The 15187-nt window shown below is 35.3% G+C and overlaps 1 protein-coding gene across 4 annotated transcripts in view; it reads right to left on the reverse strand.

Annotated features, from left to right (window-relative positions):
- The window catches only part of Fas1 (fasciclin 1), a 125524-nt gene that overhangs the window by 47958 nt on the left and 62379 nt on the right, over nt 1–15187 (reverse strand). For all 4 annotated transcript variants that reach the window (XM_066403121.1, XM_066403122.1, XM_066403120.1 and 1 more), the window contains exon 2: nt 3659–3803. In XM_066403121.1, coding sequence (XP_066259218.1) covers nt 3659–3803 — 145 coding nt within the window. The remainder of the gene's footprint in view (nt 1–3658; nt 3804–15187) is intronic.

Raw genomic sequence — 15187 nt, forward strand, 5'->3', positions numbered from 1 at the left:
AAAGATTTCTCCACATATTTCAACTTACAGAAGACAATAAAGTTAACAGACATGTTCTCGTAAGAAAACCATTTTATCTAACACATAAGAAAGCGTTCTCACTGCATTCCATTGCTGATGATTTGTTTAGCGACATTCGGTCAGGTGCAATCAGCGGGCGGTAAAGTGTCATTTTCCGCACTTGTAAGGTAAATCACTCTTTCTGTGATATTCGCAGAACTGGCAACTTTTTATGTTTTGACGTCACAAAAAAACATTAATGCAGGTAGGTCCAGGTTTTGCTTATATATACGGCCGGGAATATCCGTTATTCTGCCTGCAAGGCAAGTAGCAGACCAGAAAAATATTACCATATAACTTCCTGTTCCCGTAAAGAGGTATCGCGCGAAAATCATATTGTTGACCTCTGATGCCTGATGCTAGGAATATATTTATTTTTCCTTTTAATAAATACACAATATACTACCATTCTAATCCAACCAGCTTTGCGATTCGATTTACCCAGCTGGCCTCCAGTCGTCATTTTTTATCAATCGTTATAATCAGTTCTGGATCAATTATTTAAATGAACCTCTAGCATTTTCACACTTTTCAGGAATTCATTTTCCATTAAAAATTCCAAATGCTCCGCATCGAGTTAGCTTTGCACCACAGCTTTGCACTTGGAACCCCAAACTAGAGTAATGTGGTTTGAAATGGGCCTTCCTGGAAATGCCGTCGATTCCTGGCAGCAATAAAATATTCCGGTAAAATATGTGCAGGTAAAAGAAATCGTTCTCCAGAGTTGGGCATTTACAAACTGAAAATTCAACCGAGGAAATGGGAAATATTGTGGAAGTATTCATTTTCTCGATGATTTGAGCATTTCGGTAATATCGGTTACTCTATAGTCTGTCTATTTGGCTTGGTTTTGCCTTCGGGAAAAATGCCCTTTGTTTAATACCATTCATATTAGATACTTTAATGTCAGCCCATTTTGAAAGCATTTTCCTTGAGTGCAACAATAAAACCTTGTCGTTTTGGGAATAAAATTTTCTGGCAGCTGTAGGTAATGCAGCAATATTTTCCCAGACATCCTTTGAAGCCATTAGTGGGTCAATATACTAACATTTTAAAACGAAAACATGTGAGAGGGGTATCTCAACTAGATTATACAGGGTGTTAATTAAGAGCGCAGTTAAACTTTAAGGGGGGAACATCTGAGGAATTTTAAGATCAGATTAATATTGGTCTGCAACGACGAAGTTCTCGAGACACGGGGTATTTAAATTAAAATTTTCATTTCGTTTTTGATTATGTTTTTGGACAGTAACGCGATATCCTGATGAAATTTTGTCTTCCGGAGGAGGGATTGATCTCCGGGGAGATTGATGGGAAACGAAAATATTTACTCACTTTCTTGTTTGCGGCAGAGGACGCCGCATTCTGCAATATACCTGACGAAACGTTTTTGCACCTCAAGAGATGTCACTTTTAAATAAAACAACTTGTTCCCCATTCATTTTTACCGCTAAACGGTGCTTTTACTGAAACAGTGGTGCTTCCTTCCACCATCAGAATACTAAAATACACTCTGTAATTTATCCACAGACCTTTTCATACATATGTGGGTTCACCAAACACCCTGTATATCTCCTTCATTTCCATATATTAAAATTAGAAATTTCCAGAATTAAGAAGGCTAATTTGGCCTTGTCAAATATTTGGATTTTCTTTTCCAGTCCCTGTAGATCTAACAAATTCGACTCGGCGAGGTCTTAGTATGGAATTTATAGTCCCGGTCTTGGTAGCTGGGTTTTACAAATTTTACCCGGTTTTCAGAAATGGCTTATCACTAAACTTAATCGCGAAAGTTCATAATGTCGACTTAAGCCCATTTATTACCTCCATGAGAGGCTCCCGTTATTTTAGGAGTGGAGGAGCGAATATTATCTGCAAAGCTCAAGAGATGAAAAGTTAATGTTACCGGAGGAAATTTAACCGATAAGCGATTCTTTTGCATTAACTATCATCTTTTTTAAATTCGCTCGATAGGGAAATTCGATAATACTTTCAGTGTATTATAGATCTAAATCCAATAATTGCAGAAACCGTCTCCTCCGCAGAATATTTAAAAGACAGTTTATCAAAACGGGAAATTCATACACCCAGACTGGAGAGTACTTGACTTTGAAGAGCCTTGTAACACTCTAACCTAATCTGATAGAGTTCAACTTCATCCATTACGTTAGTTAAACTTATTCGCTTTATCACGATCCCCCCTTTTGTAGTAATTAAGGCTGTAGTTGCAAAAACAGAACATTTTGCTGCTGCACCCACGATCTCCTGCTCGGAAATAATGCTTGAAGGGACAAAATGGGAGATTCTTATCTTATGCTGGCGCCCGTTCATGTAGATGCAAATGAATTCGGGAAGGGTGTAACAGATGGCATCCTGAACTTAGTTACTTGTAATAAAGTGAGGCATTGTGTAGTTTCAGGAGGTATTATACGTCTTTGGATAACATTTTCCGCTTATACGACCACTCTTGGAGATGTTAAAATTGACTTTGTCTGCAATAATTTATCAATCCATAATTTTACTGTTGAAGTTTATTTCATCTTTACGACGCCCTTTCTTATCTTCGCTCGGGTGCATTTTTACTTTTATGGTCTCCCTTTTATGACCCTAAGTCTACCGTACGAGTTCATTCAACAGAAAAATTCCGCAGCCATATATTTTTCTGCTAGCCGGCCGTTTAACATACATCGTTCATAGAAAATTGCTTCACAAATTCAAATTTTGAGCCTTAGTGAGACATTTCTGCACATCTCAATTACGTAGTATTTTCTCTGAAAATCATCGAGTGCAAAGGAATTGCGACAATACGAAAAGAGTTTTTCATAGTTCAATTTGTTTCTAGTTTTTAGAGAATCCATCGACATGTAAATATTAAAAATTGAAAATTTGAGTTGAAGAACTTCAAATTAAAAAATTACCATTTTTTAATTCTCTTTTAAAGCCCGTATTCATTGAGTTGTATCTCCATTACTTCGAATTATGAATTTGCTATTCTTTCCTGATCCGTAGGAGATACATAGAGGTAAGCATTTGAATTGAGCAATTTAGGGTCGTTAAAGAAATCTATAGTACATCAGAATATCCAAAAAGATGTCTTTTCTATTTTCACCCATATGCGTCTTCTTAAATTCTGCCTTGACCATAAAACACTTCTTAGTTTGCTCCTTAAAGTTGTAATGATGTTCTTTCGCAGCCCAGTGATATCGACAGGTACAGATTTATAAATAAGTCCTTTCAGAGTTCCCCATAAAAAATAATCTAAAGGAGTTAGTTCTGGCGAATGTGCCGGCCAACATACATATATAGGTCTTTATTGCTTAAAATGACTCTACCGACAAATAAATAGCCACTCTTCTAGCGTAATATGGCGAGGCAGCATCCTGTTGGAACCAAAGGTCATTCAAAGCGGTTGATGAGGATTTTATTCCAACATTACTATGACATTCTTACAAAATGCTATTCTCCGTTCAGTATTTCCTGGATACAAAACTGGGGTGACATGAATTTTAAATTAGCAATATTTATGCTTTTTTTTTAGAGTATTTGGAAGAAACTGTGATTTGCTTTTGAACTCAAAGTAACATTAATTTATACTTACTTATATGATACTGAGCTAAAGAGTCGGTGTCCTGGGTGAGGCCAAGATGTTTCTGGAAAGCTTGATTAACAGGTGCGAATATGGTAAGCGGCTCATTTTCCAGACTAAATTTGCAAACTCTACATGCTTCTAGCCAGCTAATAAACTGAAACAAAACACGTAATTAGACGCTTCAAAACAACAATTCCCATTTTAATTCATTCACAAGTATAACTCAAAATTCGGCCCGGTACATCCCTTCCTCAATTATCATTATTGTGTTTAATTAATATGATTGTTGGGATGTTCAGACTTCAGACAGAATGCCGGGGATAGCAACAATATAAATAATTGCCAATGCTACCTGAAATGGAAATTCGATAAACACTAAACTTTCATAGGATAATTTGTGATTAAAAGTCGTGTTTACACAGTTCAACAGTTGTTAAATAGTGTGTATTTGAATTCCGCTGATACATCTATTTGATTTTAGAGACTTTAGGGCAATTGATTGGAAACAAATGAATATTAGAGGGAATTTATGATATTTTGTGGAACCGATCAAAGAGCGACTCTTTACAAACTGATATTGAGCAATTGTAATATTAACCAAACCTAAAGGTTGTTCATTATTTAAAATGATTTGTGTAACAAAGAGATATTAATCGACGAATTTAGGCTGAGCAAGGGGTAATAATGGAAATACGCAAATTAATGAAAAAGATCCAAAATTAAACAAGTGTTTCAATGAATTGCACCTGATTACAATCAATATTCCTGGACTACGTAGATAGATATTGAAATTCAAACTGAATTGAGCTTATATAAATTCCCAAATTAATCGACTGAAGCTTTTGATGATTTAGCAACCCAGCAGTTTTTGAATTTGCAACATCGGCACATGCACGTGAAATTGGATTAATTTTATAGAGATAAAAGAGCCACTGTTATGCAAAGAGCTTTCATCAATTACCGCATAAATGAAATTTTTAATCAGCTTAAACAAATGTGTTTTTCATCGATAGAGAAAGAAAGTCACATAATGCTAAAAAATGCACAGTCGACTCTTATACAGTTTTATCGTCATAGTGCTACTTTATTGCCTGGGCACTTTTCACTCCATCTACTGAAGTGTCAATGTATCCAATTCCAGTTAACTTTGCCAATTAATTTCTGTAGAAACGATAAAATCGGAGTAGAGCATTGGTTAATATTTCCATTTCCATGGAAATTATCCTCTTGACAAAGTCACCAGAACATGAATGGCCTTAAATTATTCAAAAAGGAAATAAGACGGATTAAATTTGATTGAAAGAAAATACACTGATCAAAACAATTAGGGGATATTTTAAAATATTGTCTTAAAAGTTTTTTGTGCCACATGAAACGTATCAAAACAAATTACATTTGTAGTTTAAAATATTTTATTGATAAAATAAAGCACTTCTTGTTTTTCAAACTCGATTTGACCAGTTGTGACAGTCCTATTTAAAATTGTGGAAATTTTTAAATTAAAAGGCGATGGTTATCCAATGTAAATTGAATTCGTGATTTATTAATTTGGTACAAAAATGAATTTTTAATAATTAGTATGACCCCCTCTTGCTGCTAAAAAGGCTTGCCATCGTGATGGCGTTGATTCAATCAAGTTATCAAACACGCCTTCGGGAATTCCATTCCATTCTTCAATTTAAATATTTCAAAAATCTAGAATTGTTTGTAGTGGTGAATTTCTACTTGCAACACGTTTCCCAAAGTATCGCAAGCATGCTCAATTGGATTTCCATCTGGAGAATTGGCAGGCCATACCATTCTCTCAATATTAATTTCATCCAACCAGTTGTTCACGATGTTAACGCGATGTGAACGAGCATTGTCATCCATAAATATGAATTGATTACCTATTGCTCCAGCATGCTGCATTATAATAGGTTGAAGAATTTCATTAAGATACCTGTTGGCGTTTAAGGGACTACTGTCAATGAAATAAAGATCTGTATGCCCGCCAAAACTAATGCCACCTTATACCATGATACCGTCACCTTCAATGTTTTCTCTTATAAACTGATGATTGTTTCGTGTTCCACGTTCAAATCAGAACACATCGATTATCAGGTTCTAAAATGAATCTAGGCTCGTCACTGAAGAGTACCCGACCCCAGTCATTACAGGTGAAATTTCGATAAAGCTCAGCCCATGCTCTTCTTGCTCTTTGGTGTTCCACAGTCAGTGGAGTACACACCATTGGTTTTCGGGCATACAATCCGACATTGTGGAGTCTATTTCTTATGGTTTCAGTAGACACAAGTATTCCGGTACCACGGGCAGACTTGCTTCTTACAAATGTTATATTGACATTGCGATTTCTTCTCGCGAGCAATTGGAGAAATCGGTCTTCTCCGGGTGTTGTTGTTGATGGCCGACTTTGTCCTGGTCTTCTTCTAACATTTCCTGTTTCAAGAAATCGATTCCACAATCTTGAAACTACACTTTGGCTGACATTAAATATTTGGGTAACATGTGTCTGTGTTCACCCGGTTCCGAGTTGCCCTATTGCTCGCGATGCCTCACTTTCCATCAAATCATGTTGCTCGTTCATTGTAGGAATAAATGAAATTAAAAAATTGCACACCACTTATTCCTGAGTACAAAAATTCGACTGATGCCTAAATAGCGCTTAAATGCGCTTCTATAGTCTTTGTGAGAATTCAAATTAAAACTTGTAAAATCGACAGAGATCTACCGTATGCATTATTTTCCTGTTTAGTCCTGAAAAATTATTATTATCCTTAAGGAAATAGGCGAGTAAAATTGAATAAAAAAATTGTATTCATAAATAACATAATATCACCTAATTGTTTTGAGTAGGCTACTATGAATATTGACACTATAAAAGACAAAAATTTGCAAGTGGTTCTAATAAAAAAGTCAGTATAAAAAATAAATCATAGGCAGCAATAAGCGTACATTTTACTGTTCTAGCTTCTAAGTCCGATTTTATCACCTTGTTAGACAGATAACTGTTTTTTTCCGCGAACGTGCAGTAAAGCTGATCTACCGCACGTACTTGCACAGCACACACATTACATTTGCTGCATGCAAATATGCAAAACAAACTGGCATATGTCAGTGTCAAAAACTTTTGTGGGCAATCAGGCAATTGTCATTGACATATGCGTGCGGTAAATGTTTTTCCGCACGTGAACAATACTGCGTCAAACACGTTCGAACATAAGTTTATAGCATTCGATTGCTGACTGAATTCTGTTTTACGCGATAGGTCGATTGCAATCAAATTGTGCTTTAGAATGTCAGTAAGTTTCCGCAATTTTTAGAATAACTATTGACCATTAGAATCGTATAGGGAGTATAAAAATGTGACTCTCAGACGACTCAGACACAATGTCATTAATTTGCGTTATCGTTCATGCGATAAAGCCTCAAATATGTCCATTCCATACACAATTATTTCCCTGAGACATGTCGGTGGCGATCTGCTAATTCTGCTTGAAATTTTAATTAAAACACCCTTATCAAACTAGGACCTCTGCAATAATGAAACGCTGTTTCTACTAGACGAGACGCAATGTAATCTGCAAAAGACGTGCTAAAGCATCTTTGATCGTCTGCTTAATGAATTAAGAGAATGATAAATTAATGATTTCCAGCCGCAAAGGCATCTTTAATGAAGTTAGGTGACCTTAATTAAACTGCCATATTTATAGGGGAAAATTATCGTCGTTTATTGGGTGGTAATTAGTAAGCTAAATGTGTTTGTTATTAGAAGAGCGCACACCCCGTAATATAATTAAATTATAATTTGTACGGTAAAAAATGAACTAAAAGCATTAAATGGAGTGTTAAATGTTAAACGAAAGAACCTCAATGTGACGTCAACATCGTTAGGAGAATGTGACGTCAAAATAATGTTTTAAAATTAATTAAAAAAGAGTTTTTTTATCATTTTAATTTGCGATTCATTTCTTATTCATTATTTTACGCCTCGAGTTAACCACTGGGGTCCATGTTAAACAGCGTAAATGTATATTTCTGTGCATCTCTACACATTTGCTGCCACAGCTCGAGATGGTTTGTTGTCCGAAACTATTTCAAAGCGTTTGATGCAAACATTAAACATGTTTACATTGGCGATAAAAGAGTGCGATTTTCAATTGGCAGAAGTGCGTAAATCAAGCCTGTTATGTTTATTCGTGATATTATTTTTTATTCGTTTTGCGTTGTTCTGTCCAGTTTTATTTAAATCATGGTCCCTGAAGGCTTAATATCTGCAAATTTTTGTGCGTCTACTATACTGATAATAAAGCAAAAAACAGCATAATCCATGAATATTTCAGCATTTTTATAAATCGAGGCCATTATTATCGGTTCGTCGATAAAGTTTAACTATCCGATTGAATACGCGTTCACCTGAATAAGCCTGTCGTTTTTTAATTTCGTTTTAATCCAACTTTAAATTATGCTTCAATTGGGAAATTAGTTTTGCGATTCGTATCGATTTTGCAATTTGAAGAGTTTGCGTTTTTTTGTGTTTTGAAATGAATGGTGTGGCAGCCCTTTGAATTGCGGCAAAAAAAGTCATTATCTTTGGAAAACTAGAAGCCACGGCGTAATATCAACCTAAGTGATATTTCATCATTAAGATATTGCGCTTAGCTATGATAATCGCCGAAGGAGAGAAATAGCGCAAGTTAATGAATACCGTAAATTAAAAAGGGCGCCATGCCCTAAAAGCTTATGCAGCGTGGCCTAGGCGGGAAAATTTTTCATTTTTCCATACATTTAGCTCCGAATTTGACATTATACCGGGGAATTATATGAAACATTAATCTTAATAATAGGACCCACGCTTTTCTATTCGAAATTCTTTTAAAACTATAACGGTGAGGTGCTCATTATTCCAAGGTAATTTTCATAAGCAGCTTATTATTCTATTTTCTGATGCAATAACAGGCTCATTATAACAAGGTGTGCTTTTATGAAACTAATTTTCCTTAATTCTGTAAGGGTCAAAGTAAAAAATATTTAACCTATGAAAAAAAGGAGACAGGTTATTCTCGCATGATACAATAAATCACTGAAAAAGTCATTGTGGGTGCTTGAGTTTCAAATTTTTCACATATTGTATAAACTAATTCTGATTACAAATATCAAGGAACACCAGTCAGAAAGGGTCCATTTTCTATTCCATCTTTTTACCTGAAAGTATAACGTTACGTCGGTAAAGATCGAGAAGTTCACCTACAGGTATCGACAGGAGAATTTTCCAATACCTGTTACTTGGTTTTTCCGATGTCTGTGTTTGCATAAAAATACTGTAGAACTTTGAATAATGTTAATGTTTGTAGAGAAATATTTATGGTATTGTTTATCAAATATTTTGCATTATGTAACCGAAAATATGTTTAGCAGGGCTCTTCAAGCTTTCGGACTTCGCTTACGGCTCACCTTGCAAAACTATTTTCTAGTCTTGTAAGCTAAACAGGCATTCAAACTAAACGCACCTACAATATTTTTGAATTCTTATATATTTTATTTAATAATTTAAATAACCGGACAAACAATCGCGTTAAGAAAGGCGTATATTTCCCAAGGTTTTTTCGAAGATCCAACACATTTTCGAGACCTTTTAAGGAATCCGGACAATAATGAAAAAAGTTTTTGACTGATAATAAACTTATCGAAGCTTCTCAAGTACCACTTTGGAAAGATTTCGAGCCACGGTAGATTTCCCGTGGTGACTTATCGCGTTTTGATGGGCTTTAGAATAACTTCTTATTCAGTTATTTGAAACTCAGACTGACCTTAGGAACTTTTATGGGATTTCAAAGGTTTTTCATCCCTACGCATCTCCGAGAAGTTGCAGGGAATGAAAAGGCTGAAAGAGTTTTTGTTTTACTATATTTCTAAGTGATTCGAAATGAAATGAAAATAAAGCGCAAAAATGGGAGATAAACCACACCTCAAAAATGAATTTTCGTTCGTTTATTTCAGCTGATTTAGATCCCATATTGACCCTTCATACCTCCATACATCTGAAACCTTGAAAATTTGAGGCATCTTTATTTTAGACCATTTTGAAAGTCGCAAAATCAGGGACCACGCTGTGAAAAGGAGGAGAAGGTCTGTGAAGGGGAGATTTTACGATCTGTTTACTGCAGACTTATAATTCTCATCAACGCAATTAATTTCAGATATTTTTTTTAAAACAATTGCTTCACTAATTTTCCAGATATCAAAGATCAAAGTATGAAAAGTGGCAAAAAGCGGTTCGCTTAGAAATTTGGAGGAAAGAAGGGAAATTTTTGGCCTGCAGTATTTCGCCGGGGCCTTGAAAATTCAGTTTGAGACCTTTCGACTTTAGAGACACCTTCAACGAATACAACGTGACTCATATTTGAGAAATGATAAGATACAAGATATCTCGGAATAGCGCGCATATATTATATTATATTTTAGGATGCGATTTTTTAAGTTAGAAAATAAGAAAAAGATCCTGTGAATGAGTTCCGAAGTGAGCTCTAAGAGAGCCAGAACCCTTTGAAGATACCCAATAAATGGTTTTGCTAAGTTCCTAACTACTGCCAACTCTGTTTTTTAGAAAATCAGCCCCAAGAAAATTGAATAAGAAACAAAGTCGCACAAAGTTCTTACCGTATTCAATGTAAAATTTACTGAACTCGTTACGTGGTTCCTCTTCGTGCCTGCACATCAAAATGCATAGACACAATAAACAGGACATGAGAATAAACCTTAATTAGGAGGAATTTCGGAAGAAGCTAATTAAAGTCCAATTATATAACTTTATTCCTGTATTAATGATATTGTTCGTTGATACGGTTTATCAATTAATATTCCAAGATGGGCTCAATTAAAAATCTTCGGAGGTATTGCTGATGGAAATTCTGAGTCGCGATATCTCAATTCGGCGATAAATTAATAGTTTCCTCATCTTCCACCCAACTTAACAAACTTATTTTTGTGTAAATCTCAGTTAATTAAAACCAACACCCCAGGGCTTCGCGAGTTTGAAATAAGACTTGCCGGCACTCCGGGAACTTTGCGTTAATAACTTTTAGCGCGGATCTCTTGGGAGAACAATTAACCCGAGCAACGTCGTGATAGTTTTAACTATTGTTATTTATACGCCAGAATGTCGAGAAACGTAACTTTTCAAAATTATTGTGGTGCCTGAAAAATGTTCATTAAGTCCGGAGTTGTGCAGAAGTGCCTTAATGCATCTCAAGACTTTCATACATTTCATTCACTTAACGGAATATGGATGGCTTTTTCCATTATCGATTTTCCTTGGTTACATTACGGGTAATGTGCGACACGTATCCCTTGGGCGAACTCCCTGCCTTTCGGCTCTAGACACTATGCGGATGTTTGTGTAATGCTACGTCAAACATAAAGGTCAAAACACCTCAGGACAACCCACTGGGAATTTTATTTTATTTCAAAAGCACACTTCTAGATTTACCGGACGTTTGTAGTGTTTACGGAAGTTTGAAACTTTCAAACATGCTTATTTACATGCAAGTGTAACCGTGGATTTATACCTGTAATTTTGCCCAGTAGTTAAGGACCACCTGTGTAGACACATGTTCTCTTATTCAAAAACGTGCAATAACTTGCCTTTTTGACCTCAACGAAAGCCATTCAAGGCCTATGTATGACAATATTGCTCATAAACAAACTGCTAGCAGTGCAGTAATGAAGTCATAATTGGTTTGAATTACTAAGAAACTATGTTAAGACACAAAGGACCCAATTTCATCTTTTTAGGGGACCGATCTAAACACTGTGCAGGGTGGGCAAACATCGATGTTTGTTTTGAAATAAATTTTGAAAAAATCACCTTGAGGAACACCTTGCGGTACAGGTGTCCGTGTTACACAAGTATAATCACAGTTCCAGATTTATCGGATATTTGCGATACCCACCGAAGTTCGCAACTTTCAAACAACTCTCTTTGGAAAAATAATGATTACATGCAAGTCTAAACGCGCCTTTATTGTCTTACGCGAAAACTTTCCCTGGGTTTAGCTATCGCCCCTGTTTCCTGGAAACTTTTATAGCTTTGCAAAGTTCTATAATATTAATATTTCACTAAGGGAAATTGTATGGAACAATGGCACTTATTTCTCGGCTATTTTGCAGATCGATTTCAATTACTGCCAGCTTAGAATTTAAAATTAATCTACTCGATGTAAACTAAACAAAAGATCGGGGTTATTAAATAAGAAGAACAGATGCTTACAAATTTGCATCTCCGTCTCGACTGGAGGATTGTCCCGAATTTTACACACCAGGACAGACTGCTTATGCAGAAAGCTGCCTAAATTAATTATTTATAAGACAGAAATACATTTGGGCAAGTGGTCAATTTATTTGACTTCACGAAACTGCCAATAATTTTGGGTTTGGATCAAACACACATGGTCTTTCATCTCGGCGGAATAATTTACTCGATAAATGTGCCTGGGTGAGAGGACGTTCCAAGCAAGACTCTTTCTGACTTGACTTAACAACTTAAAACAGTCTAAAATTTCCTTTTGTGCTAAGTACCCCACAAAGTGTGAGCTCACGTACAACGTATACTAACTCTGAATATTTCACAAGTAGAGGAATTTTGTGCACTAGTGCGTGTAATTCGGGCATAAATGCAAGTATAACGGAGGCCTATGTTATGCCCTTTAGCTAAAGCAAGATGGAGCTTGAATAAATTAAGTCTAAAGGACTGAAAACCAACTTAACCCGACGTGCCCGTAAGATATTTGGTTTATGTAGTTCTAAGGAAGGTTGTATGTTGTATGGAGCAAACATGCTAATGCGCAAAATAGTGTGACAGATAAAATTATAAGCTAAATTTATTGGAACGTGGTTGATGAGGATTGAGATGGTGTGAACACTGTATTTGTGAAGAGTGAATTGGGGACAGAAGAGGAGATGTACCGGGGGACACGCCCAGATCGAAGATTAAGCTAGTGATGCATGTAAAATGCTAAGAAACAAGCTTAAATCGAATTTGATGGATAAATTATAAAACAACCAAAAAAGGTGTAGATAATATTAACACACCCTGTTCGAAAGCATTCCTTATTTAACTGCACTTTAGAATCCCAATAACCTTGGCAGTTGTTTAATAATTTCAGAAAACACTTATACATTCAAGAAACCTTAACCCAACTTACATTTATCTAACATGATCTCTACTTAATGGGCCAAAATCCATCGATAGATATTTTCTTTTTCCAAAAATTTTACGATTTTGCTAAATTCATCTTATACGAAAGTTGGCAGTTTTCAACATGGAGATATAAAGCTCACACATTTCTTGAAATATTTAATTGAAATTTTGAGGCGAGGATATTCTTTTCAATTTATTTTATTATACGGATCAAGTGAATACTAAAACCTACAAAATTATACTATCCATAAGGTTAGGTATGTTGAGTCTAGATAAAGGCAAGAACCAATTACCTGCCCAGGAGTTTTCATGTGTTGCTTATATATATTTTGTGTAATACATTTAATCTCCCACTGAATACATTAACCCGACAATATACCCTTTAACCCTCCTTAATTCTTTTGTAGTGCACTACTGAGCAAGATTCGAATTAACAGTTCTTCATCCCCTTCATTTTTCGGAATAGTTGGAAAAACACCCCGTTTTTACTGAAATTTTTCAGGATTTGGTACTAAAACATAAAAATGAAACATAATATTAATAGAAACATATAGTATGCATTGCCAGACATTTTTATAGCAGCAATATAGTAAAATGAGAGGTCAAAGAGTTTCTGCATTCTATAGCAAATTTGTTTTTTTGGAAAGAAATGGCTATTTGCATCACTATAAATGGGTTAAGGAGGGCGAAAGGGTAAATGGCTTTACGGAAAGTATTAGCCTGTCGATTCCTAAGTAAGCCTAAATCAACAACCTCAAGTCGAAGTTTGCATTAATTATCTCAACAACTATTAGAGCTGCAGATAAAATCTGAAAAATAGAGTCAAACTTTGATACCCTGTAGTTTTGTCCAGTTTATGGGGACCACCCTGTGTAGGCATATGTTCTCTTGGTCAAAGACGTGCAATACTTTCCCTCGTTAATCTCAATTGAAACCCTAGAACACATGAATAATGGAAAAACTCGAAAAAATCGCCTGTGACGAATTTAGTCGTCACTCACAAAGAACTTTACGAATCGCCTAAAAATAAAGGCAAAATAGCTGATGTTAAAATATTGTTATTTGTTAGGAAGGCCTCATTTCATCTATCTTCCGTCGTTTGAGATTATGTTATAGTCAAAACACATTATAGCACTAGAAACTGATCTGAATAATGAAACCTGAACTTGAAACTAAAGATGAAATTTTTCTGAAAGAAAAAGTTATTCTTTGTAGTACTGCATTTATCTTAAAATACGACACCCTGTATATTTCTTGACAGCTTGGCGTATTTTGAGTTGAAAAATTACAGCTTTTCCGTTTTATCAAAACTGCTAAAAATTACGATTTAATATTGAAAGTATATCAAAATATATCAAATTTAACGTTAAACAGACGAAAGAAAATAAATGCGAATATCATCTAATTTTCCCGAATCTAAAATTAATTATCTTTAAAAAACTGACCGGTTTAACTGTTCGTAGACGAATATTTTGTATCAAAAGTTATGTAAGTCGATCAATTTTAACCTGAACTAATCTAAACTAACCTAAACTAAATAGCGAAAATCGATCCATTTTGGCTTTAAATAACTTCAAATTGCCATCATTGTTCTATTTAAGTGAGCCAAAACTGCCAGAACAACATCAAATGCGGTATTGTCTACATTGATACTTTGTCGTTTTGGAGATGTTTCAGAATTTAAGCGAAGTTCTCTAATAAGCGAAATTTCCCTGTAGTCGCATATGATAAACATGTCACATCATTAAGTTGAAGGAATTTTAAGTAAAGCCAGGTCTGTAAACAATGAACTTTTCAGTTAACAAAGACAGCAGAGGTGTATTATTTCAACCTCTCTTTTATGCAGTTGTATTCATCGTCGTTACTTAATCACAAATCATTTCTGTGGAAAAACTATCTTCAAACCTTTGTCACGAGTATACATTCGACATTGCAAACAAGTTCGCTGCATTTTCGCCCTTTCCAACAAACAAATTTCCAATTATCTGGGCATAATATCTTTTGTAAAGTTCCAGGAGCTCATTAAAGCTCTCTGTTCGCTTTGCTGACGTTTTACCTGCAAGAGAAAAACTGAATTAATCCCTGACGTCGCTTCAACAAGGACTTTTCAACGAGTCCCTTTGACTTGTGTCTTCTCTGATCCTTTAGAATCTATAGTTCCTTCATAAAATAATTCTTATTTTTTGGCTGTAATTAATTTAAATTTTTGTGCGGAAGATTCCCGGTATGTTCAATTTTACCTTAATGCCCAATTTTGTTGAGGCTTAATAACCAAATATATTTCCTACCAGTTTAAGTCCATAAAGTTCATGTACAGGCTTTTCGCTTGCGCTGCAGTG

Source organism: Euwallacea similis, chromosome 28, assembly GCF_039881205.1.
Source record: "Euwallacea similis isolate ESF13 chromosome 28, ESF131.1, whole genome shotgun sequence".
Lineage (NCBI taxonomy): Eukaryota > Metazoa > Arthropoda > Insecta > Coleoptera > Curculionidae > Euwallacea > Euwallacea similis.